The sequence below is a fragment of the Terrapene carolina genome, unplaced genomic scaffold (assembly GCF_002925995.2).
Source record: "Terrapene carolina triunguis isolate 2854851 unplaced genomic scaffold, T_m_triunguis-2.0 Scaffold750, whole genome shotgun sequence".
NCBI lineage: Eukaryota > Metazoa > Chordata > Testudines > Emydidae > Terrapene > Terrapene triunguis.
The window spans coordinates 53,983-78,985 of NW_020665101.1; the positions used below are offsets into that span (position 1 = coordinate 53,983).

The 25,003-nt window shown below is 63.0% G+C and overlaps 1 protein-coding gene across 1 annotated transcript in view; it reads left to right on the top strand.

Moving 5' to 3' along the window:
- KCP (kielin cysteine rich BMP regulator) overlaps positions 1-25,003 on the top strand; it is a 63,635-nt gene that overhangs the window by 1,625 nt on the left and 37,007 nt on the right. The window contains exons 2-5 of the mRNA XM_029913620.1: positions 15,895-15,988; positions 16,674-16,886; positions 23,213-23,769; positions 24,424-24,496. Of these exons, the coding sequence (XP_029769480.1) occupies positions 15,895-15,988; positions 16,674-16,886; positions 23,213-23,769; positions 24,424-24,496 (937 nt within the window). The remainder of the gene's footprint in view (positions 1-15,894; positions 15,989-16,673; positions 16,887-23,212; positions 23,770-24,423; positions 24,497-25,003) is intronic.

Below are 25,003 nucleotides of genomic sequence, written 5' to 3' on the forward strand. Positions count from 1 at the left end.
AGGGGGCGCTGTGCTGCAGGGAGCAGGGCAGGAGCTCAGTAGGGGGCGCTCTCCCCCCTCCATCAGCGCTGCCTGTAACAGCAGGATCATCAGCGCAGGGCAGGCGAACACAGCGGCAGATCAACCAACCCCACTTCCAGCACCGCAGCTTAGCAGAGACACATGAATTTGCCACAGCGGCAAAGACCAGGGGTCCGTCTAGCCCAGCGTCCTGTTGTTACACAGCTGCCTAGCGCAGGTCACATCCCCCCTCTGGTGGCTGGTCCGTACAGAGGATAACAGCCTGCTGCTGCTGCCGGCTAAGGAAGTGGTTCCGTTACATGAAGTAGTGAGGTCTGCATGGTGGAGCTAAACGACTCAAGACCCATTGACGACCCCGGGGTTGGGGTTGTTACACCATCCCCAGCAGCGGCCAGCACTGATTGCAGCAGATGAAGGTGTGACAGCTCCCCAAGTCCCTGTGATTCCCCAGGGTGGAGAGTTCTTCCTGACCCCCCGCTGCAGAGCAGTTCGTGCCGTGGAGCATGAGGATTGATGGCCCTTGTCACCTGTACTCCACAGGCTTTAATGGTGGGTGCTCTCCCAGTTCAGGTCCATGTCTAAGTCTCTTTGTCTCATCTTGCCTCCATAAAATCATGTGGCAGTGAGTTCTGCGGGTTAACTGCGTCCCAGGTGGGGACAGCAGACCTCTCCCCGCCCCACTGCAGACCGCCAGGCCACTCTTGCGCCGAGCTCTCGTCTCAGGCTGGGAACCGAACGCATTCCAAACAGAAACCCCGCAGAATCAATCCGCCAGCATCCCAAACGCCAGCACCGGGGGACGCTTTCCAAGGGCCCGGCCCCGCTGGGTTGGCGCTGGGGAGGTGAAGCGACACGGGGCGCGAGGGGGGACTTCCTCACTGCGATCTTGCTGTGTGCGTGCAGCTAATCCATGGTGGTAGAGAGAGAGAGAGAGAGAGACGAGCTCCTGGCACCTGGGGACTGGGACTAGAGTCCTTCATTCCCTCCCTACAGGTCCCCACTGCCTTCCCCTCACAGGGGACCCCCATGCTCCCAGGCCCCCTCTCTATGGACAGCCTGGCTCTGGCGGTGCTGCCCCTCCCTCTTAACTGGCCAGTACTGGGGGCGCTGCCTGGACCCGCTTCCTCCCCCCCCCCACAATGCCAGTGCCCTTCTCTGGAATCTCTCTGGGAGCTGCAGATCTCAGGGAAGCAGGAAATGGCCCAGACGGGACCTAGAGAGCTTAGCGAGCAGGAGGGACCAGGGAGAGAATGAACGGAGCAACCGGCATCATCTACAACCGGAATTCCTGGGAGGGGCCAAGCGCCCTCTGGCAGGTAGGGTCTCCACGGGCCAGGCCCAGACTGTGCTGGGGACGTGCTAATCATGAGGCACCTCACTCCCTCAGCCCCCGCTCCTGACTGGGCCCTGGGGGAGCTGCACCCGGGGAATGGGTGCTGAGGCAGCAGCAGGGCCGAAAGCCAATCTGCCCCCCCCCCCATCCCCACGCAGAGCAGGCCTGCGGCGTGGTGAAGAAGGGAACCAAATGGCAGGAGTTGTCCACAGGCTTTGAGCTGGGGCCCTTCTGCACTGGCTGCTCCCACAGGAGGAGCTCCAGGAAGTGGCAGCAGTAGTAGACCATTATCCTTGCTGTGCACCAGCTACGACCAGGGGACTCAGCACCTGCTCCAGCAGCCTGCGTCAGGGGCAGGCCGAGGGGAAAGATGGCCGAGGGGAATGTGCCCCCGCCCGCCCACTGGACACGTTCAGCACCGGTGCTGGGCTGGGCAAGCGGACGGGGCACGGGGGCTGCTGTCCCACACAGCAGCTCCCCCTCTCACCCAGACAAGTGCCTGTCACCTGGCAGGGGGCACAGGAGCTGGTGGCGGCCTGCCCCACGGTGCCTGTGGGTAGTGGGTGGAATGGGGCAGGGAGGAAAACCCCCGGGGTCTGCAGTGAAGGGTTCGCTTGGGTCCCCGGCCGATGCCCCCGGGTCCTTGTGCAAGAGGGGACGGGCCACAGCCCTGCCAGCCCAGGAGCTGCCCTCTGGGCCCAGGGCAGAACACTTAGCATTGGCTCATACGGTGCCCAGCGGGCACTAGGGCTTCCCAGCCAGCTAGCAAGGCCCAGTCCCTGCCAGGCCAGTCCCTAGGGAACCCCCTGCTTTAGCCTGGCAGCTGCTGGTGCCAGAGCCGGGCACTGTGCCCAGGGGAAGGCCTGGCCTGATTCGGTGCCTTGGGATCTGAGTCCCCCAGCGCAGAACCACTGGGTGCACGAGATCACCACCGACCTCCGCCCGGGGTCACCCTCTCCTGGGCACCTTTCCCAGCATGCACCATGTCTTCTCTGCCCCTGTCCCGAGGAGGGGCCCAGCCCCGCTCCTGCCAGGTTCCCGACACAGAGGCGAGGTCCAGGAGGCTGGTCTGCCACATGCCCCCCCACCCACCTGGCCACTGTCCAAAGCAGCAGCCATATAACGCCTGCCCGGCTGCCCACCTCTAACGCCCGTGACCCTGTCGCAGCATCTTTGTTTCCTGCAGCGGAGCCAAGAAGCAGGAAGATTCTTCTCTGCTCATCACAGGCCTGTAACAAGAGCCGCCTTGATCCAAACCCAGAGAAACCAGCTCAAACTTCTTATGATCCCTGAGCTGAAAACTCTCCAGGGCCTCACATTTGAATAGTGCCCAGCACAATTATTATTCTTTGCATTGTGAAGACGCGTTAGTTGCCCTTCCCCCCCACTCCGTACAAAAACCTGGGCTCACCCCAGGAAATTCACAGGCCGCTGGTTTAATACAAGCCAGAGGAAATACTTGTTCGCACTACGCACAGCTAACCTGTGGAACTCATTGCCAGGGGATGTTGTGATGGATTCAGAACAGAATTAGATAACAGGACAGGTCCATCAATGGCTGTTAGCCAAGATGGTCAGGGATGCAGCCCCATGCTTGGGGCGAGCCAAAAGCTCTGACTGCCAGAAGCAAGGGCGGGGGGGACGGACAACAGGGGTGGAGCTCTCAAATTTGCCCTGTTCTGTTCACACCCCTGAAACTAGACCAGGCCCTCGCGGTGCCAGGCGCTGTACAAACCCAGAACAAAAAGCCAGTCCCTGCTCCAAAGAGTTCACAATCCGATCCTAACTCGACTGGCCCATTTTCCGAGGAGCCGGCTGATCTGGAAAGGAATCAAGGCCTCCTGTATGGTTTGCGACGCAGCATCACGGCACAGGAGAGACGGGCTCCAGCGTCAGTGAGGTGGCCAAAGGTTGTTATTTGCACCAGCACGGTGCCACCCTGGTGATCTGGGGCCATTTCACGCTCCCGTTGCACAGGTGCAAACGCCAGCATGAGGGGCAAGGCACGGACGAGGCCGGCCTGGTAAGGGACAGGAACAAAGGGCCTTCTTCTGTTTGGTGTGTTTGTGCAGCGCCCAATGCGCTGGGGTCCCAATTCTGGGCACCACTGCAGCCCGGCTAGTTGGGGATCGATGGGGAAACTGAGGCACAGAGACGTTACGCGCCTTTGGAAATCAGCCCCCTAATTTAGCTGCAGTTGGAAAATGCCGGCCTCAGTGACGTGCTGAAGGTCACTGGGCACGGTGCTGGCAGAGAGCTAGGAGAAGAACCCAGGAGTCCTGACGCCCAGCTCCACCCTCAACACCCCGGACCACAACTGCCCGGTGACCAGGAAAAGTGGCTGGCGGGTGGGACGCTCTCTGTTCAATGCCAGTGTCTGGCATTGCCCCCGCTACAGGGAGGCGGCAGATGGCTCAGCCACCTGAGGCTGCCCGGGCACTGCGTCATTGGGACCGGGCTGGCAGCCCTGGGCTATGGCAGCAGGGGATGGCCCCAGGCAGGGGGAGATCGTGCCCCCGGATGCCAGCTGGAACGGCGGGACTCCCATCCAGCAGTGCTCACACCCCGACATTCCTCCCCCCCCAGCTGTCTCCCCCTAGAATTAAAGGGCCAACGCTCAGAAGCACGGCGGAGGAAGGCTCCGGGACGTGGCGGATCCGAGCCGGGGGGCTCAGTGCCGGCCGGGCAGTCAGAGAGCAAGGAGATCAAAGGGCCCAAGGCCTGGGGAGCTGGAGGAAAGACAGCTTGGGGTCCCCGGGCTGGCCCTGTTGTGCGAGGCGTCCGAGCTAGGCTCAGCTAGGCCATTCCTGCTGAGATCGGAAATCCCCATGGCCCTTTCGGATGTCAGCAGCTTCCTCCGCTGGCCTCGGAGAGGCCATATGGCCACGGGGGCCCCCGAGTCTGGGGCCTGGCTCTGACAGCGGCCAGTGCCAGCTGCCTTCCCCTCCCCCCACGCGTGGGGTTTAGCCATGTTAATCGTGGGGAGGGGGATTTCTCCCCCACTCCATCTGGCCCTCAGCTTAGCGCTCCCGGAGCCAGAGCCCTTCTCACTTTCCTCCCAGTCTCAGTGGAGCTGATATTCGGAGTCATATGAATGGCTGCCCCCGTACGCTGAATCCACTCGCCTCTGTCCCATCCTGCAGCGCTGAGTTCCTCGAGTTAACAGGGGGAATACTGCCTTTTCCCTGGGGAAGTACGACCCTGACAACAAACGGTCTGGAACAACGTCCGTGCTGGGCAGATCCTGAGGCAAAACCCCCTTGGACTAATAGTGCCATAATTTGGCACAGATGTAGGATCCATAAGGGAATAAGAGCCTACTACTGGTACCAGCTAAGGGACTGGCTTCTTTAGCCCAAGGGGCAGCAGTCTGGCTGTGCTCTGGTGCTGAAGGTCCCCGGTTTGATCCCTGTGCGGTGGGAGGAAGACATGCAGGCCAGTCGCCTCTGTGTCCACCCCTCCCCAGAGCAACAAACTGCAGCCGCTCACCGCCCCTAGACGTGCTGACCCCACTGCCCAGGAGCTGGCACAGGGCACCCCATGCTTCAGAGAGGGTGGGGGGCCCAGCGGGGTCAGCGAGATGCCCCCTCTGCATGATCCCCATGGGTGCTGCAAGGCCCCCTCACACTGGGCCCTAGGGTGCCCGCACAGAGAGGCAGTGCTGAGGGGAACCAGACCAACGTCTCCCAGCACTGATTATGCCCAGGATACCCCTGCCAGCTGCACGTGGGCCAGAGGGGGAAACGGGGCGGGGGGGGGGAGGCATGGGCCTCAGCTCACACAGGGAGCCCCTAACAGAGCTGGGGAGAGGACCCAGGAGTCCTGACTCCCACTCCACTCTAACCACTGGACCAAACCACCCCCTGCTCTGACCACTAAACCCCGCTAGACTTTCTCTAAATGAGAGGTGGGGCTGGGCCCTTCTCCCATCACTTTCCCAGCATGCCTCAGCGGGTGGGGGACCCCTAAACGCCTGCCCGGGGGGGGGGGTCTGTATTCAGGCCTCTCCCCCGAAGGGGTGGGGCTTGGGCCGTGGACACGTCCCTGGCCTCTCGGGCCTGACCCCATGCGCCAGCTGCCCGGAGCAGGGCTCCCCCACCCCCATTCACCAGCACCCCACACGCTGCCCGTCACATACATTGTCCTACCCGTAGAGCGTCAGGCTGCACCCCAAATGGGCCCCCTCCCTGCTGAAGGGCTCCGTGATGGGTCCGCCCCGGAGAAGCAGCGGGTAGTTTTCCATGCCAGCCAGCCAGGGCAGATCCACTGGAGACCAGGATCCACTGGAGACCAGCTTCTTCTGTTCCCCTAGCCCCCTAGAGCAACAGCTGGGGGGGGCATCCAGCCATCCATGGGGAGCGGCTTCATCTGCACACACACACACCGCGTCCATCTCCCAGGGCAGGGCTGGGCAGGGCTGCCTTCACGGGGAATAGAACCCAGGGGTCCTGGCCCCGCCCCATCCCTGATCTAGCAGCCGGACACACACACAGCCCACTCCCAGAGAAGGGTGGGGAGTGGGCAAGGAGCTGCAGGTCCCCCCCAGATGCCCATGCCGGGGTCACGGTGCCAGTGATCCAGGGCTGGGAAGGGTTGCTGGGTGCAGGAACCCCGGCTGCTGGTGTGGGGCAGTGGGGGAGCCAGGCCCCCTTGTGCTCCTCCCTGCAGGCTGCCACCCGGCCCCAATGCCTTACCTGCGGGCGAGGGTCCCACGTGCCACCTGTTGCCTAGCACGCTGATCCGCGCCAAGGAGCCAGCCGCCCCCGCCAGCCGCTGGGCCTCATGGCCCCGTCGCCCGCCCCAGCATAGCTCCGGGTGCCGCTGCCCCACGCTGCCCCACGGCACGCCGGGCGCTCCACACCGGCGGGCGCTGGGCAGAGACAGGCTCACGCCGGGCGCCAGCTGCTGCTGCTCCGAGGCTCAGCGTTAACCCTGTGAGGCCTGGGCGGGTGGGCGGCCGGCTAATGCCCTTCCTGCAGGCCCATAATTGGATTCGGCTTCTCCTGACACTAATGGATTGATCCCTTTTCCGTCATGTGCCGGCCTGGCCCCCGCCCCCCCCCCCCCCCGCGCAGCCGCCCTCAGCTTCAGGCAGCTGTGGGGCTGTGGGAACAGGGCACGACACCCAGCTGCCTTTCTGCAGGGCCTGGAGCTTGGTGGGACCAAGAGGCAGTGGGGTCTAGTGGTTAGAGTGCGGGGGCTAGGAGCTGGGACTCCTGGGTTCTATCTTCGGGTGGGGGGGGAGTGGGGTCCAGTGGTTAGAGTGCGGGGGCTGGGAGCCAGGACTCCTGGGTTCTATTCCAGGTTCCACCACCAACACACGCAGGCAAATTTCTCCTTGCCCCACATGCCTGTTGCCCTCTGTAAAATGGGGGTGATGAAATGTCCCGCCCCCAGAGAGGGGCTTCGGGCTTCGTTCAGGATGGTGAAGCACTTCGGGATCTTCCCCTGGAAGATGGTACAGCCGGGCCGAGGGTTACTGGGGCGGCCCCAGACCTGACTTTGCTCCTGCTTCTTAAAGCCTGAAACTTCCCCTCACCGCTGAGAGAGACACAGAAGGAAAGAACTAGCAATGGTTTGTGTAGGTCCTACCAAAACCCCACCCATAAGGGCGCTGGCATGGCAGATGCTGCCCCGCAAGCCATGAGCCCAGCGGCGTCCCGGCAGGTTTCCTCCGCCTTGCCCGCTGTCTTGGGACCCCTTAAAGGAGCCGTTCCTAGGGAGCAGGAGCCCCTGGGACCCAGCCAGCCGTAGGTCTGGGGACTATAACTCCTACCAGCCCTGCAAAAGGGGGCCTAGCCCTGCCCCCCCAAACGATCTAAGGAAACCTCCGTGGGGACCGTGGGGAGTTTCTCTCCCCTCCCCCACCGGTAATGCTGGGGGTCGGGGGAGGGGGCTCAGGAGCGGGGCCCGGGGCCCGCGCCGTGTTTGCCAATGGCCGGTTTTACGCAAATCTTCTTCCACGTTTCCTGCTGCTGCTCGAAATGCCGGCAACAGCTGCAGTCCCCGGGGCTGCCCTGCCTGGCGTCTCCTGGGCCGCTCCCCCCGGGCACAGCTCAGCGTTCACCCCGCTGGGCCCCACGGGCAAACGGCCACAGGTGGTCCCCTCCCCACAGCATGGACCCCAGGCTGGGATGGCAACCCCAACGGCCCAAATCTACCGCTCGGCTTCACGTGCCCTGTCCTTAGCTGGCCCGCCAGCACCTCTCATGGCCACCCGCTGTGGGCCCCCAAAGGCCGGTGAGTCCCGGTGGCCGAGGAGCCTCCGGCGGTAGCCACGGGCCATTCTGGAGCCCGAGCAAATTCTGCCACGGTCAGGGCATGTTTTGAAGCAAAGCCCCGTCGATCGGGCTCCCCGAGCGGCCGTGCTCAGAGCGGCCCCCGCTGGCCGGGCATCCGCGGGCACAAGGAAACCTGCCCCCAGGAGCGGGCGCGCCCCCCCAGGGTTGCCCCTTGTGTACCCACTGGACACGGGCCCTTGATCACCGGAGCTGGGGTCGGGGGGAGAGCGGCGCAGGCCCTGGGAGACCCCACCTGGTGCCACGGGGCAGCCTGGGGAGAAAGCGAGGGCGGGTCCGTGTCCAGCCGCTCCAGGAGATATTCGCGGGGGATGGGGGCACATGCCCCGGCAGCGGGACTAGACTCATGCTGGGGTTACACGTGCCAAGCCGGGAGTGATTCTACGCAGCAGCCGCCTTGGCCGGGCTCGTCCCGCAGCCGGAGACGTAGTCGGCAGGAGACAGACAAACCGGCTTCAGCGTCCCTTGGCCTCCCCGGGGTGAGGGTCAGCAGCCTGCGGGGGCTGGGCCTGCTCCCTCCTCCCCCGCCGGGCCCTAGCCCATGGGGTTGGAGGAGCCAGAGTCAAGTGAGAAAAACAACAGCTGTGCACGACGAGATCCAACTGCACAGCCCTGCAGAAGCCAGGGCAGCTCGGCCCGGTCTGGGATCCCTGCCCCAAGCTCCCCTGCAGGACAGAGCCCTGCTGCAGCCGCCAGCCGCCAGGGCACGCCAGGCTCAGGGGCACCAGAGCCAGAGGAGTGGCCCAGACCTGCTGGGTTTGGCCAGGCAGGCGACATTCCTTCCTGACCCCTTCGGGCCACCAGCCGCGACCCCCAAATGCCAGGGGGGAGTCCCCAGCTCTGGTGCTTTAGCACCTGGGGGCTCCGCTGGGTGGCCCCCCGGGGTGCTAGACGCTGTCCGCACACACACCAGGGGCCAGGCCTGTCCCAAGCACAAGGTGAAGCGGGTGCCAGGGACGTGTGGCGAGGGCAGGGCGGATGAGGCCTTTCTCTGCCGTCTCCCCGTGAGGGTTTCTTTCCTCTGAGGGTGGCACCAGGAGCATACGGCCTGCCCCCCCCGCCCCCCGATTCTGTTCAGTGGGTTAGGGGAAGGAGGGAAGGTGCCAACCCTCAGCGTCCCGGTGTAACCAGTACCCCTTCGTTTCTCCCCCATCTACCTCCCGGTGCCTCCCCTTAGTGCTTCCCCCAGAGTCAGCTGCTCCTTCCCAACCCTTGGGGGGCTCTGGGTAGTGGGCGGGAGGGCTGTGGGGCTGGAGAACAAGTTGCTGTGCCCGAGAAGATCCCGATTCCATCTCGGGGGGGCCCCAAGAGTTTAGGAGAGGCCCCGGCTTCCCGGCTGGCTCCAGGGTGGGCGGGGAGAGGCAGGCGCCGGGCGAGCCGGGATCGTCCCCTTGCAGCTGTTGGTGCAGGGCCGGGTTCACCGTCCCCACCAGCATAACCCCGTCCAGATGAGACATCACGGAGGGGGGGCAGACACGGTCCGGCGCACCCCAGCCCCCCGGCTCCCGAGCGTCTCGGAAATGACTCTGTGAATGAGATCTCCCAGGTCTCAGAGCCTCCAGGGCGCGGGCCAGGATCGGAGCCCGGGTGCAGGGTGTCGGAGTCGTTCGAAGTTCCCCTCCCCCCACGCGCACACCTGGTTCTCCCGGCTCGGCTCCCGGCTGCTGGTGGCTTGTGTTTGTAGCCGGCGGTGGGGGGCGCAGCCGGCTTGACCCTGGGCGGGGGGTGAGCATTAGTAGGTGTGTCCATTCTGACTAGCCCTGATCTCTCGCTAATGAGCTTTGAGGACAAAGAGGATTAGGGCTCCCAGCAGCTGGAGGGCTGGCGGGGTGGGACGCGTCCCTGGGATAAAGGGGGCCAGCGGGGGGTTAGTGGGCGAGCCCGGCGGGGAGGTGAACAGGTGAACGCTCGCCTGGCTCCACACGGCCGGTGAGGGGGACGGAGCCAGGTATCAAACCGGCCTCGGGGGACGGAGCCTGGCAGGGGTCCACGGGAGGCGGGGGGCTAGTGGGGAGAGCTGCAGCGTCTGGGCACAGAGGAGCGACCCGGCACAGACCGAAGGGGGCTCTGCTACCGTCCGCACAGGGGTGGGCCCCGCGGGGAGAGCAGATCCCAGCATGCACTGCTCCACTGGGGCCCACTGCCCTTCCCCCACTCCATCCTCCCTGCCCTGGGACCAGCCGCGCCCCCTCTCTCCTCCGGACCCCTCCTTCCAACCCGCTTCGCCCACAGCTTCCCCCCTCCCTGCTGCCTCGGCCCTGCTACCCTGGGGTGAATGGGAGCCGGAGGTGGGCGAGAGTCCGTTGGGTTCACTGGCCCCTTCTTTGCCCGACAGCGACCGACTCACTGCAGCCAGTCGCCAGCACCCCAGCACCCCGGCCATGCCGGTGCGGGTAGGACCCCTGAGCCCCCTCTCCCTTGAGCTGCAGGAGAATCTCCGCTAGCAGGATGGGGCCTATGACACGCAGCCAGAGGGGTCTGTATCTGACCAGCACAGGGCTGCCAGCTGCCCCAGATGTTCCAAGCAATGCCCCGAATGGATCCCGTCGGGATCCCAGCGTGTCCCTGATTCCCGGGATGTTCCCCAGTCCCCTAGAGATGGGGACACGCTCTGTGTAACTGCTGGGCCAGAGGGTGGCACCAGGCAGGGGAGTCGGGCTCCTCTGCTGCCGAGCGGCCCCCTGCCACCCCCCGCCCCCCTGAGCTGTGCTCCCAGCGCCCCACCCCGCCCTGCTCTGCAGCCTGGGTGCGATGGGGGCAGAGGAGAGAGACGGCAACACGGGGCCGGAGGGAGAGAAGTGTCCCCAGTGAGTGCCGAGAGGTCCTGATTGTAACGTCTCTGACTACCCCCTTAATCCCAGCCCCCGCCATGCCCCCACCCCCACGCACGGGGATCCCAGCCCCCGGCATGCCCCACGCACGGCGATCCCAGGCCCCAGAGCAAGAGCAGCATGATCCCGACGCCGGCTCTCCTCCCCCGCACCACACACAGCTGTTTAGGCCTGGGCAGAGTGGGGGGAACCTGAGTCCTGTCCGTGCCCATGTGCCCAGCTCAGGGCACGACTCCATGCAACGCGGTCAGCTCAGAAGGCTTCTACGACACCATGCTGGGCGCTTTCCGGGGCTCCCACCAAGGCCTGTCATTGAAGGGGTCCCGATGGGTTACCGCGCCATCAGTGCAACAGGGACGCCTTGCCAGGCCGCCCGCGGGGCACCATGCCGATACAGCACGCAGGGCCAGAGCTGAGCGGGCCATGAGTGGGCTGGGCTGGGCAAAGAGCGCTGAGAAATGTGGCGTTTGGGCTTCCACGAGACCCATCAGAAGAGGCACCGTAGGGGATCCCAAATCACGTCTGGGGGCAAGATTCTCAAGAAAGGGGGACAGAGCAGGGGTGTGGCAACGGAGTTGGCGGATGTGATTGCAGAGCCATTGGCCCTTATCTTTGAAAACTCCTGGCGAACGGGGGCGATCCCGGATGACTGGAAAAAGGCTAATGTAGTGCCCAGCTTTAAAAAAAGGAAGAAGGAGGATCCGGGGAACTACAGGCCGGTCAGCCTCACCTCTGTCCCTGGAAAAATCATGGAGCAGGTCCTCAAGGAATCAATTCTGAAGCACTTAGAGGAGAGGAAAGTGATCAGGAACAGTCAGCATGGATTCACCAAGGGGAAGTCGTGCCTGACTAACCTAATTGCCTTCTATGAGGAGATAACTGGCTCTGTGGATGAGGGGAAAGCAGTGGGTTCCTTGAATTTAGCAAAGTTTTTGATATGGTCTCCTACAGTATTCTTGCCAGCAAGTTAAAGAAATATGGGCTGGATGAATGGACTGTAAGGTGGATAGAAAGCTGGCTAGATCATCGGGCTCAACGGGTAGTGATGAATGGCTCCATGTCTAGTTGGCAGCCGGTATCAAGCGGAGTGCCCCAAGGGTCGGTCCTGGGGCCGGTTTTGTTCAATATCTTCATTAATGATCTGGAGGATGGCGTCAATTGCACCCTCAGCAATTTTGCAGATGACACTAAACTGGGAGGAGTGGTAGATACGCTGGAGGGTAGGGACAGGATACAGAGGGACCTAGACAAATTAGAGGATTGGGCCAAAAGAAATCTGATGAGGGTCAACAAGGACAAGTGCTGAGTCCTGCACTTAGGACGGAAGAATCCCATTTACTGTTACAGACTAGAGACCGAATAGCTAGGAAGCAGAAAAGGACCTAGGGGTTACAGTGGACGAGAAGCTGGATATGAGTCGACAGTGTGCTCTTGTTGCCAAGAAGGCTAACGGCATTTTGGGCTGTATAAGTAGAAGCATTGCCAGCAGATCGAGGGACGTGATCATTCCCCTCTATTCGACATTGGTGAGGCCTCATCTGGAGTACTGTGTCCAGTTTTGGGCCCCACACTACAAGAAGGATGTGGAAAAATTGGAGAGAGTCCAGCGGAGGGCAACAAAAATGATTAGGGGGCTGGAGCACATGACTTACGAGGAGAGGCTGAGGGAACTGGGATTGTTTAGTCTGCAGAAGAGAAGAATGAGGGGGGATTTGATAGCTGCTTTCAACTACCTGAAAGGGGGTTCCAAAGAGGATGGAGCTCGGCTGTTCTCAGTGGTGGCAGATGACAGAACAAGGAGTAATGGTCTCAAGTTGCAGTGGGGGAGGTTTAGGTTGGATATTTGGAAAAACTATTTCACTAGGAGGGTGGTGAAGCACTGGAATGGGTTCCCTAGGGAGGTGGTGGAATCTCCTTCCTTAGAGGTTTTTAAGGTCAGGCTTGTGCTGCTAAAGGCTGTGGTTTTGTGTAGAGTTTGGGTTGAGGTCTCAGCCCCGGGGCCTTTGGTGGGAACAGTTAGTGCAGCCGCTCGGGAGCGTACAGCCAGGCGGGAAGGGTTAGCGGGGCAGGGACACCTGGGTTCTGGCTTGGGGAGGGGAGTTGAGAGAGTTAGAGCAGTGGGGACATGAGGAATTTATATCCCCACTGTCCTCATGCAGCTCTGCGAGGCCAAGCACAGTGACTGCCCTCACTTTGTTACAGCATTGCTAGCCCCATTGTCTAGGTGGGGAAACTGAGTCATACCAGCTCAGCACCTGCCCTCCAGCCCCCTGTTCTCGCCATGGCACCAGAACAACTTTTGCACTGCTGGAGTGACTATAGAGGGCTGGGGGGGGGGGGCGATTAGCCACAGAGAACTGACCAGTGGGGTGCAGTGGCTACTGACCCCCCCCCATCTATATCTCTATCTTGTGGCTCAGTCCCCTACTGATGCTGAGGTTGGTGGGGGTCTCAAGGGAGTGGTGTGCCCAGCCAGTGGGGAAATTCCCTCCTCTCTACTATGGAGGGTGTTCAGGTCTCCATGGCCCACCCCTGTCCTATTCCCCACCCCCCATCCCGGTCCCTTGCCGATGAGCAGGTCCCAGGGAGCAGGGCGTGGCTCTGGCTGGGCTTGTGCCAGGCGGGCAGGGCAGGACAGTGACCAGGCTTTTGCTCAGTTTTTGTTGACTTACATTTTTGCCCAAGAGGAGGATGGGAGGGGTGGGGGGAGGGAAGAGCCCAAAGCCTGTGACTGCCGGATCTGAGATCAGGGCCCCATTGTGCCAGGTGCTGCACAGACGGCAAGAGACAGCCCCCGCCCCAGAGATCAGGGCCCTGTTGTGCCAGGCACTGCACAGACACATAGCGAGAGACAGCTCCTGCCCCAGCTAAGATCAGGGCCCCATCACGCTGGGCCCTGCACAGGTGCATGGTGAGAGACAAGCCCTGATCACTCACACTCTCAACGGACAAGAATGGAGGAGTTTCCTTACCCCTTGGGACACAGTGGGAATTTTCCGTAATGTTCGTATGAATAGTGTACGTGCCTCAGTTTCCCCTATGTGCTGTGTAACGATGCTGCCTTTGGTGGGACACAACTGAGAGTATCAATTCAGGACAAATTGCTCAGAGCAGGGCAGTCACAGCCCCAGGCTGGGGTTTCTATGCACACCAAACCAGCCAAACATCGAGGACTTTGGTCTCACCCCACTGGCTAACCACAAGTCACACAAGCAATTCCCTCAGACACTCCAGTTTCCCAGTATCACCGCCAGGGCCTCTTGTTATGGGGAGGAATGGTTATGAAAACCAATACCCCAGTAAAAGAAAAAAGGTTCTCCTGATCCCAAAGGACCAAGCCCCAGACCCAGGTCAAATGATAACTTAGATCTTACCCAAAATACACCCTTAGAGCCAATTCTTATTAACTAAACTAAAATTTATTAACAAAGAAAAGAGAGAGAGAGTTGGTTGAAGGATCAATATACAGACAGATTTGAATTCAATTTCTTGAGGCCCACTTACTTAGCAGAGATGGTGAGTTTGTAGTTGCCAAAAGTTCTTTTAGAAATAGTCCAGAGGGTATAGTCCAATGTCCATATTCACTGTGGCTCCAGTCAGTGACTGGGGTGTGACGAAGTGGGGGGTTTCTTGTTTTCTGTGGGGTTTCAATGGTTTGCATGCAGAGGGGGTGGGACTCAGTTTCCCTGGGTGTTACTGGTTTAACGAGGTGAGGGGAGAGGGAGTGTGTTTTGCAGAGGACCGGAGAGAGGACGCGGGGACCCAGCCGGTGGCCGGGAGGATGGATACCCCAGCGACCGGTGACCTGGCGACCTGGTGACCCAGAGGCCCAGCTGAGGAGACGCAGCCGGTTCTGGCCAGTGGGAGGACAATGGGCTGCAGAGTGAGGACCCAGTGACCTAACCAGCCGGTTCCAGCCAGAGGGAGAGGCCCCGGTTTACGACCCTGTTTACCTGGAGAGAAGACAATGGACAGAGGCGGGGCCTGGGGCCAGTGATCGGAGATGCCCAGCTGGGAGCAGGCAGAGCCCACCGGGAGGCAGAGAGACTGGGATGTGCTGGGCTGAGGGAGGCCAGGCCTGAGGGTCAGAGAGGTTCCTGTGCTGTGTTCAACTCTCAATAAACCCTTCTGTTTCATGCTGGCTGAGAGTCACTCCGGTCTAGAGAACAGGGTGGCATCAACCCCTTCGGGGGTGGAGGCCCCGGGGGTCCAGAGCGAGTGGACTCCCTGAGGGGGCCCACGGCAGAGACAGACGTGCTAAGGCTCAGAGAGGTGCGGATCCAGGAGGTGGAGGGGCCGGACCCCGAGAGAGAGTGGACTCCCGAGAAGGGCTGTCTCACTAAAAGGGGCACCCCCCACGGACCGCACGGGGCCAAGAGTGGGCACGATCTGTGAGTCCGTGACATGGGGATCTCAATCCTTATGGCTTAAGGTTTCCCCCTCTTGAAACCCAAAGCAGATCTGAGATGCAGCAGGATCGTGTCCCAGGGTTTTTATACATTTCCAGCAGCCTCTTGGCCTGAGAAAACAATAGGCTTTAACTCTCCTTCTCCCAAACATCCTGGCAATTAGCACAGGGTAATTTATCCATTAAACAGTTCAGATACAGGTTACCACAACCTTCAAAGAGACACATAGACAATAATACTATTTCCCTCCAGTGTCTTCCTAAATGTTAATATTCCCTTTTTTGATCTTTGAATCAAAGCCATAGCAATAGACAAGACTTGTTTGCTGACATCACAAGCCCTGAGCAAACACCCACCCTTGAGATCTCTAACACTGCCGGCTGCATTTCAAAGCTCTGTTCATTTACAGATCTTCCTAACCAGTCTCTAAAGTTCGGCCCTGGGTCAGGTCAGTCTGGGAGGTAATTAACTCTTTCTGGCCCTGTCACCTTTCAGTGAGATATTATATTACACCCATAACCTCACATGCTGTATGGTAGGTAGGTGGTGGGAAAAGGTTGTTGACTCTCTGCAGAGACCGAGGTGTGACTGACCCCACCTGCCTGGGACCTGGGCCCCTATGGAGAGTCCGAGAAGACAATGGCCACTCCAAGGGAACATCTGGCCCCTGGCAACTAACGCCCATGAAGCCCTGGCAGGAAGCCAGCCGGGTGACCAGTTGGGGACCCAGGGGCTTGGAGGAGGCCAGGTGATGATGCCCACAGAGAACGCAGGAGGGGCCAGGTGGGGGCTGCTGGACGGAGGAGACGCTCCTGGCCTGGGACTAAGGCAGGCTCAGGGGGCTTGGGGCCGAGCCAGGCAGTAACTTCCCCTTCTCTGGGCTAACCAAGGACTTTCCAGGCTGTGTCCAGACGTAATAACCCGACTGCCTGGCCCCGCTGGCTGAGTCCCAGCAGGTGCGGGGGGCCACTGCTCCCTTTGGGGGTGCGGGTCTCCCCCAGTGTCCAAGCCAGGAGGACTCGCTGCAGGGAGCTCCCGGCGTGACGCAGGGGGACTGGGGCGCCGAGATTGGGCCCCAGGAGGCGGTGAAGCCAGGTGAGCGTGTGACCCTGCCGGGGCTACCGGCTGAAGGGGTCCGGGGCCTGGCCCAGAGCACCGGGCGGGGGATCCGTGACCCCCCCCCTCCCATTTCACATCCAGAACCGAAGCAGGGAAACCAGGGGGCAGGTTTTCACAAGAGCCGGGGCTTGGCCCGCAGGGTTCTGGCCCCTGCCCGGGCAGGTTCGGGCCCTTGGCCCGGGGCTCGGCTCTGTCGCGTTCCGGGCCGAGCTGTCCCCCGCCCCCGTTGCGGGCAAGACGCCCCCTTTGCCCAGCTCTGAGCGGGTCCCTTCCGCGCTGCCTCTCGCCCGGCTCCGCTCCGGGTTTTTGCTCCGGCCCCCAGAGGGTCCCGGCGCCGGCCCCCTTCCCCGCAGGGAGGTCCCGCCGCTGCATTTGCACCGAGGGGCGCACGGAGACCGGAGCGCGCCCGGCTGCTGCTCCCCCCGCCGCCGCCCCACCAGCTCCGCTCCCCCGCGGGCCGCCCCGGCTGTGCCCCCAGCGGGGACGGGCGCGGTCCCGGGCGGCTCCTGCTGCGGGCCAAGGCAGAGCCCGGCTGCGCTGCGGGGGGTGGCGCGGGGCCCCCCATCCCCGTGCGCCCTGCGCCCCCCATCCCCGTGCGCCCTGCGCCCTGCCCCGCGCTGCCGCCTGGCTCTGCCCCCCCCCGGGGGCTCCCTCCCCCCAGCTGAACGTTACAGGGCGGGACCCGATCCGGCCCGGCCCCCGGCCCCGATCCGGCCGCCCTTCGCCCCGCGCTCCGTGCGCCTGGCCCCGGGCGCTCGGCCCATGGCGCGGCTGCCCCTGGCCCTTTGGCTCGGGCTGGCGGCGCTCTCCCTGCAGGCCCCGCCGGGCGGCGAGCCGGGCCCCGAGCTCCCCCCGCTGCACTACGGCGAGAACGGTGAGTGAGCCCCGCTCCGACGGCCCGGGCCGAGGGGACCCACGTGCCCTGGCTCCGCTGCCTCGGCACAGCCGCGACCCTGCCCCATGGGGCCCGGCTGGGCTCCGGCTTCCCCTGCTGGAGCGGGTTGCTGCACTTGCGTGGAGGGGTCTCAGTTTGGGGGGGGTTGGGGCTGGCCTTGGTGGCACCTAGGGGGGTTCCCTGCTGGAGGGCCTGGCGCCGGCTCTGGAAGGGGGTGAGCCACTGCTGGGCTCAGTGCGTTTCCCTGGGGCGCCAGGCAGCACTTTGGGCCTAGTCACGTTTCTTCTTCCCCTTGGGGTCAGGCTGGTCCCCTGCATTCCCACCCGCTCCACGGGGTGACGGGGCAGGGAGAGTGTGACATGAACCGTGGCGAGAGCCCCAGGCCGGGTGGCCTGTCCTGGGCTGGATTCCCAGGTGATGATTCACTCCAGAGGGCCTGCCGGCTGGGACCCTGGCATTCGGGTGCCCCCGGTGACATGTGGCTGAGAACGCCGGCACTCTGTGCCGCTGGCCTCCCACGCCCCTCCCGGGGCCATCTCCAGATGTTCCTACCTCTGGGATCTCACCAGATGTGGGGACACTAAAGACCCGAACGCCAAACCCAGCCGTGGTGGGAGCAGTAGCGTTGGTGTCGCTGACACCGGGGCCCGGCTGGCCCGTTCCCTTTATTGTACTAAGCGAGGCCGGCGGGTTTTGTACAAGTTGCATCATTTCAACTTCATTGGGGGGGGGGGGGGGGGGGGAGAAAAAAGTCACCTTAGGGTGGCGGTTTCCTGGTGTGCCCTCGGTTTGTAAACATTCCCCATTCGTATTGAATCAGGAAAGTGAAGGATGCAATAAGCCCAACTTAGTTTCCAGATTGGCACTTTTGCGCTACGTCTACACGACGACCAAAGATCCTGGAACCTCCCAGTCCTCCGGAGGTCTCCCCAACGGGGCCAGGCAACTCCTTTCTATAACCCGTTTCTAGGCTAACGCACAGGAAACCGACCCATCCCCAGAGTCACATTTCCACCACCTCTGCCTTGGCTCTTTCCACTGCCAGGGAACTGAGTTACCAGCAGCCCCGGCGTCCTTCCCGCGCGGTCGCTGGAGACGCATTTTAACAAAACAGCCCAAATTCTCAAATCCGCTCACTAAAACCCCCGTGACCCCAGTACAGCCAGGCCAGCCGCAGTGTAACTGGGCCCGGCCTTGCTAACTGCCACGGTCTCCTCTCTCTGCCTCCAGCGTCTCCCTGGCGTCGCTCCCACTAACAAGCTCAGGTTCCCATACTCCTCTGGGCTTTGCCTAACTGGGAAAGGGGGGAGAGGTGGGGGATGGAGGTTGGCTGTTGGGGGCAGACGAACGACAGACGGAGCCTGACTCCGAAGCTCCCTGCGGCCTGGCTGGGCTCTGGGCTGCCCTGAGGGCTCCTAGGCCGGGCGCCAGCTACCGACTAAACCCGCCTCTGCTGCCAGCCGTGGCAGCGGCACCGCAGATGCTGGGTGGGGTGCGTGGTCCCCAGAGGCGCACGGCTCCCGCGTGGGCTGTCACGGTGGGACTCACTGAGCGAAGCTCATGGGGGCGGGGGAGCCCGGGGGGCTGAAGGCCCAGCCTCAGGGCGCAATGAGACTGCGGGGATTAGCCTGGAGGCCAAGCGAGCCCCCTTGGGAGTCTGCCCCACTGAAGGGCTCCTCCCAGAGACTGAGCCAAAACTGGCTGTGCCTGTGTGTACAGAGTACCCAGAACGCCAGCTCCCCCCCCCCCCCCCCCCCCCCCCCCCCCCCAACCACCCTGCAACGGGAAACCAGCCCACGTTGGACCTCGCAGCCGCCCCTTCTCTGCCTGGCTGTCCTGCCACCTGTGTCGTGGCCGGGCCGGGCCCGGCTCTGGGGCCCGCTCGTTTCCGAAGGCCGGAGCCTGGGGCGAGGGGGTTGCTCTGTGTCCTGGCCGAGGAGCCGTGCAATGTGCTGGCCACTAGCCCGCGCCTAGCCCACTGGGGAGAGTTGCTGACTTAGCGCGATCCATAGCCCCGGCTGTTGGGGACCAGAGTCCAACCCCCGGCTCCCAGGATTGGGGCCAGTCCCCCCCCCAAGGGGTCCTGCTCCTCTTCTGGGCCCAGCCATGCGGCCTCGCCACCTCTGAGTCTGGGCCTCCCGCCCCCCTGCGAGCTCGGCCCAGCGAGTCCCACAGGCCAGGCGGGCTCGTTAGTCACCACGGAGGCCTCGGGTCAGCACAGGGAGAGGCAGGTCAGAGCATTGCCCAGACTGACCCTGTGCCAGTCACAGACCTCGGCTCTCTCTGGCCTCCCAGTCTCTTCCCGGAGCCATCGCTGTCCTGTCCTGGGCACGGCTCAGTCCAGGCCACGCTGAGCTCACAGCCCTTCAGTCCCACCCCCCCCCCCCCCCCTGAGTCAATTAACAAATCTTGCCCTGGCTCTCTGGCCCCCTTGTTGATCTGGGTCAGTTTCAGCCAGTTCCGACCTTAACGACTCTTCATTCCACCCCCACAGGGAGGTGACCCCCCCACATCCTGCCCTGCGACCAAACATAGCCCTTTTCCCACGCTGGGGAACCACGCGACGTATAAGGGGAAACCGAGGCACACGCAGGCAGCGTAAAAATATTCCAGAAAACTCCCCCTGTGTCACGTCTCTTCCAACCGGAGCAGGGTCACTTTAACCAGTGACCTGGGGAAGTCCAACCCTACCGGTGAACCCAGCGTCTCTCCCGGACCCTTGGGAGCTGGTCTGCCGGGCACTGCCAGGGGTCTCACTCAGTCAAACTGACGCTTCCCAGTGCACGGTTCCTGGCCCCCACAAGGGCCGGCCTGTTCCACAGCACATGAGGAGCTTCCGTGTGGCCCTCCCCTCCCAGACCCTTTGGGTTTGAAATGGGGCTGGGATCCTGCTACTGCCCCATCCCCATTGTCTGCCGGGGAGGGAGGAGGGCCATGAACCCACCTTCTTCCGGGCCGCCACCCCACCAATGTCTCCCCATTAACCTTCCGCTCCCTCTGGGGATCAGATGGGTCTGAGCCCAGGTGAGTTCAAGAGGACATGGGTACTGGTACCGGAAGTGGGAGCCCGTCTGTCCCCACCCTCTGTGCCCCCGAGGCTGGGTGCCTGCTTCCCTCCAAAGGATCAGCCCTGCCTGGACAGCCCCTCTGCCCACACAAACCCTGCGCCATCCAGCCTGGGGCAGCCTGCCCGCTGATGCCCTGATTCCCTACAAGAGTTGCACCCCCAGTCCTGGCGATCCCTCGGTGGGGGGTCTGCCGGGCCGGCTGCTCCCCCCACTCTTGCTTTACCCGAGTCCCACTCCTGGGGCCCCTCCGCTGGTTCCCAGTCCCAGCACCCAGCGTGGGGTGCCTGGCACTGCCTAGGGAAGGCAGAGCGAGACAGGGCCAGAAACTGGGGGGTTCTCCAAGAGCCTGTATGAAGTTGGGGTGTGGCCCCCACCCTGTGGTGCCGTGACATGCCCCCAAAACACGTAGACGCGCCCCCTGCTGGCTTGTACGCTCTGGCAGAACCAGGAGTGTTGCGTGCAGGAGAACTCCCCCACCCCCCCCCAGCCATGAAATGTGAGGGAGGGGCTGGGGCTAGCACAGGTGTTGCAGTGCCCCCTACAGACAGGCTGCAGAGCGGCGCCCATCAGGGCTCGTTGGCACTGGTAACCGCTCAGGGTGGGGTGCGGGCGTCACATGTGTCACAGCCCCTCCCCTCTGGGGTGTGGTCTCAGCCCGCTCGGGAGCCGGGAGGGTGCCAAGGGGGAGCCCCACAGGAAACCGAAATGAGGGGGGCTGTCAGATGGGGAATCCTCCCCCAGCTCCGTCCAGGCGGGTGTGGGTCAGTGGGTGGAGGGAGCGGGCAGAGCCCCCCCACCCAGCGTGTCCGGGAACGCTGCCGGCCTGCTGATGGAGCCGCGCCGGCACCGGCGGCCGGCTGTCCCGTCACCCAGGGCTTGGGGTACAGCCAGCGGGGCTGCAGCTTCCCGCTCACAGAGCCTGAGCTCCACACGCTGCCAGAGCAGGATGGAGCCGCCCGGAGCTGGCGACTGCTCCCTGCCCCTGTTGGGCCGCGTGGCGGAGAGGAGCTGGTGACAGCCGTCTGGGGTGTGCGGGCGGTGAGGCCTCGGTGCTGGGCACCTCGTGTGGCTGACGCTGTCGCTGGCTCGGCTCCGAGCGGGCGGAGGCAACTGGGACAGAGCTGGGGAGAGGGCTGTGACGGGTTAGGTCACAGAGACCACCTTGGGACTGCCACCTGATGTGCTGAGACTACCTCTGAGCCCGTTTTCCCTGCCAGCTTGGGACTGCAGGACCCTGCCTTATTGAGCCAGACACGCTAGCCTGCTGCAACACAGATCCAGGTCTGAACCACGTCCCCACAAAGCTGCAGACTTCACTGAAAATGGCTTAGCAAGTGCTCCTGTCTCCAGCACCCAGATACCCAGTTCCCAATGGGGTCCAAACCCCAAATAAATCCGTTTTACTCTGTATAAAGCTTATACAGGGTAAACTCATAAATTGTCCGCCCTCTATAACACTGCTAGCGAGATATGCACAGCTGTTTGCTCCCCCAGGTATTAATCACTTACTCTGGGTTAATTAATAATCAAAAATGATTTTATTAAGCATAAAAAGTAGGATTTAAGTGGTTCCAAGTAATAACAGACAGAACAAAGTAAATTACCAAGCAGAATAAAACAAAACACGCAAATCTAAGCCTAATACATTAAGAAACTGATTACAGGTAAATCTCACCCTCAGAGATGTTCCAATGAGCTTCTTTCACAGACCAGACTCCTTCCTAGTCTGGGCCCAATCCTTTCCCCTGGTACAGCCCTTGTTCCAGCTCAGGTGGTAGCTCGGGGATTTCTCATGACTGCAGCCCCCTTTGTTCTGTTCCACCCCCTTATATACCTTTGGCACAAGGCGGGAATCTTTCATCTCTTTGGGTCCCCACCCCCCTTCTAAATGGAAAAGCACCAGGTTTAAGATGGATTCCAGTACCAGGTGACATGGTCACATGTCCTGCGAGACTCTAAGCCTCCATTCTTCCTGGCCTGACTCACAGGAAGGCTTGCAAGTAAACAGAGCCAGCTACAGTCAATTGTCCTGGTTGATGGGAGCCACCAAGATTCCAAACCACCATTAATGGCCCCCACTTTGCATAATTACAATAGGCCCTCAGAGTTATATTTCATATTTCTAGTTTCAGATACTAGAGTGGATACATTCATACAAATAGGATGATCACACTCAGTAGATTATAAGCTTTGTAATGCTACCTTATAAGAGACCTTTTGCATGAAGCATATTCCAGTGACGTTATGTTCACACTCATTAGCATATTTTCATAACACCATATGGAGTGCACCGTCACAGGGGCCGTGTGGCTAGCGCGGCTGGGCAGCAGGGGGCTGCAGGCCGGGGGCCCAGGCCGAGAGAGGTTGGGATGCGGGGGCCCCCAGTACGAGGGCAGGAGGCCAGGCCTGGTGCCTGGGGGTTGCACTCGAGAGGGACTGATCGGCTGCACGGCTCAGGCTGCCTGTAGCGTTCCCCGGTCTCTAGAGCTGCAGGGCTGCCAGGAGGAGATGAGAATCCTGCTGCTGGTGCCCTGGGGCCTGGATCCCACTGGGCTGGGAGTGGGGGATCCCCGGGCACAGACCCCGCTGGGCTGGGGGGCGGAGTGAATCCCAGTGAGATCCAAGGCCTCTCTCTCTCCGCCTCTCCTCCCAGTGCCCTCCAGGCAGCCCTCCCATTCCCTCTGCCCCCCTCCACCTTCCTCAGCAGGGCTCCCACTCACTAGGCTCCTGCAGGCCGCACGTGAACAAAGCCCCTGGCTGGGCCGTGGGCCAGGGCCTGGCGCGCCATCCCCAGCACAGCTGCACAGAGCTGTCAGGGACAGCCGGGGAGAATCCTCAGGCGACCCCCCCAGCTATCCACCCCCCAGCCCAGCGGGGTCTGTGCCGGGGCCCCAGTATCCAGCCCCAGCCCCGCACTGGGGTGAGGGGATGGGGCGAGGGGGTGGCTCTTCCTTCCCGTTTCTTCTGCCTCTCGGCTCCCACTGGGTCGCCGTGCACAGGGCCAGCGGCCCATGGCTGGCTGGGGGCATGAGGGTCCCCAGCTCCCCTTTGCTCAGGGTCGGCTCCAGGCCCCTTGGGATTTGGCATCAGTCCAGCCAGGGACTCAGCATGAAAGTGGGGACTGGGGGCTCCTGCCTGGGCCGCCGGCTCTGCAGACGGAGGGGGAGCGGGGGCTGGGGAGAAAGCGGGGGCGGGGGAGATCCGCATTGCTAACCCCCCACCCCGCTTGCTTCGCAGTCATTGACCTGCTGGAGGCGCTGAACGTCACCCGCTCTGTCCAGGGTGTCAGCAGGGCCGCGGGCCCCGAGCCGGGCGTGCCGGCCTGGAAGTTCCGCCAGCGGGTGCCCCACCTGACGCTGCCCTGGGACTACGCCGTCTACCTGCTGGCCAGCTCGCAGGGCGCCCTGGGCTTCCACTTCGTGGCCAGGCAGAGCCGGGGCTCGGCGGGCACCCTCATCTCCCTGGTGTCGCCAGCCGCCGCCGCGCGGGACGGGCGCCCGCTGCTGCAGCTGGCGTCCAGCGCCCGCGCCAACCAGCTGCGTCTGGACTACCGCGCCGGGCCCAGCATGGAGCCCGCCTCACTGCTCTTCCCCGGAGGCAGCCCCTTCGCCCGGGGCCGCTGGGCCCGGCTGGCCGTCGACCTGCAGCCCCACCGCCTGGCGCTCTTCGTGGACTGCCGCCCGGCCGTGCTCCTGGAGCGGGACGGCCCACGGGACGCGCTCAGCCTGCTGCTGCCCCTCGACCTGCAGATCACCTTTGCCAGCCTGCCCGGGGACGCAGCCAGCAAGTTTCTGGTGAGCCCTGCGCCCTCAGGGAGCTGCCCCTGCCTGCCCCGGCTCCGGCACCCAGGCTGCCCTCCGTGGGGCTCTGCCAGTGTCCTCCCCGAGCTAGGGCCTGGCAGCAGTGGGAGGGTCCCCCCAAGGGTCCCCCCCCCACTGCCTTCTGCCCCCTAAGCTCAGAACTGTCTCCCTCTCCAGCTCTGCCGGTGCCCCTCAGTCCCGACCCGCAGCCCCGTGCCATCCCAGCCCTGGGCTCCCCCCATACACAGCCCTGCCGGTTCCTCTCAGTCCCTACCCACGGCCCGTGCCATCCAGCCCTCGGCTCCCCCCCACAGCCTACCGGTGCCCCTCAGTCCTGACCCACTGCCCCCTGCCATCCCAGCTCTGGGCTCCCCCCATACACAGCTCTGCCGGTGCCCCTCAGTCCCAACCCACGGCTCCGTGCCATCCCAGCCCTGGGCTCCCTCCCCAGCTCTGCCAGTTCCCCTCAGTCCCGACCCATGGCCCCCTGCTACCCCAGGCCTGGGCACCCCACCCACCAATCCAGACCCTCACGCACACCCCGGTTTCATGGGCGCGGTGATGTTTGGCAGGGGGCAGCACCTGTTCTCTCTCGCCCCTGGTGCTGGCGGGCGACCCGGAGCCTGACGGGCTTGGCTCTCGCTGCAGGGCTATTGGCAGACGGCTGAGATCTCCCCCAGCGGGTTCCCACGCCGGCCGTGGCACTGCGAGAACCTGGCAGGTAGGAGCCGGCCGAGGCCGCTGGGCTGAGCTGGGGATGGGATGGGATGGGATGGGGGGTGCATCTCCAGGGCTGGGTGGGGCCCCACGGGGGAGAGAGCTGCATACATCAGCATTGCCCCCGCTTAGCAGAGTGCAGGACACCGCAGAATCCTGCTTCCCCCTCTTCCCCCCGGGAGCGCTTGGCAGATCTTGGGGTGACACGTGAGGAAGCTGAGAACGGGGGGGCGATTAGGGTGAGGAAGGGGGCTTGCCCCTGGGCTGGGACAGAGCCGGGCAACCCAGGCTGTCCTCTCTGGGGATCTGGGGTCGGCCGGTCACCGGGGCTGGGGCCTGGCCAGGCGTCTAGCCAGCCCTGGCCATGTGATGGCCCCCCAGCCCTTCCCCAGGGGCCTGGCTGCTCCGGGCCCTTGGACTCCCCCCCTCTAACCACTAGGACCCTCTCCCTTCCCAGACCTGGGGATAGAACCCAGGAGTCCTGGCTCCCAGCCCCCTGCTCTAACCACTG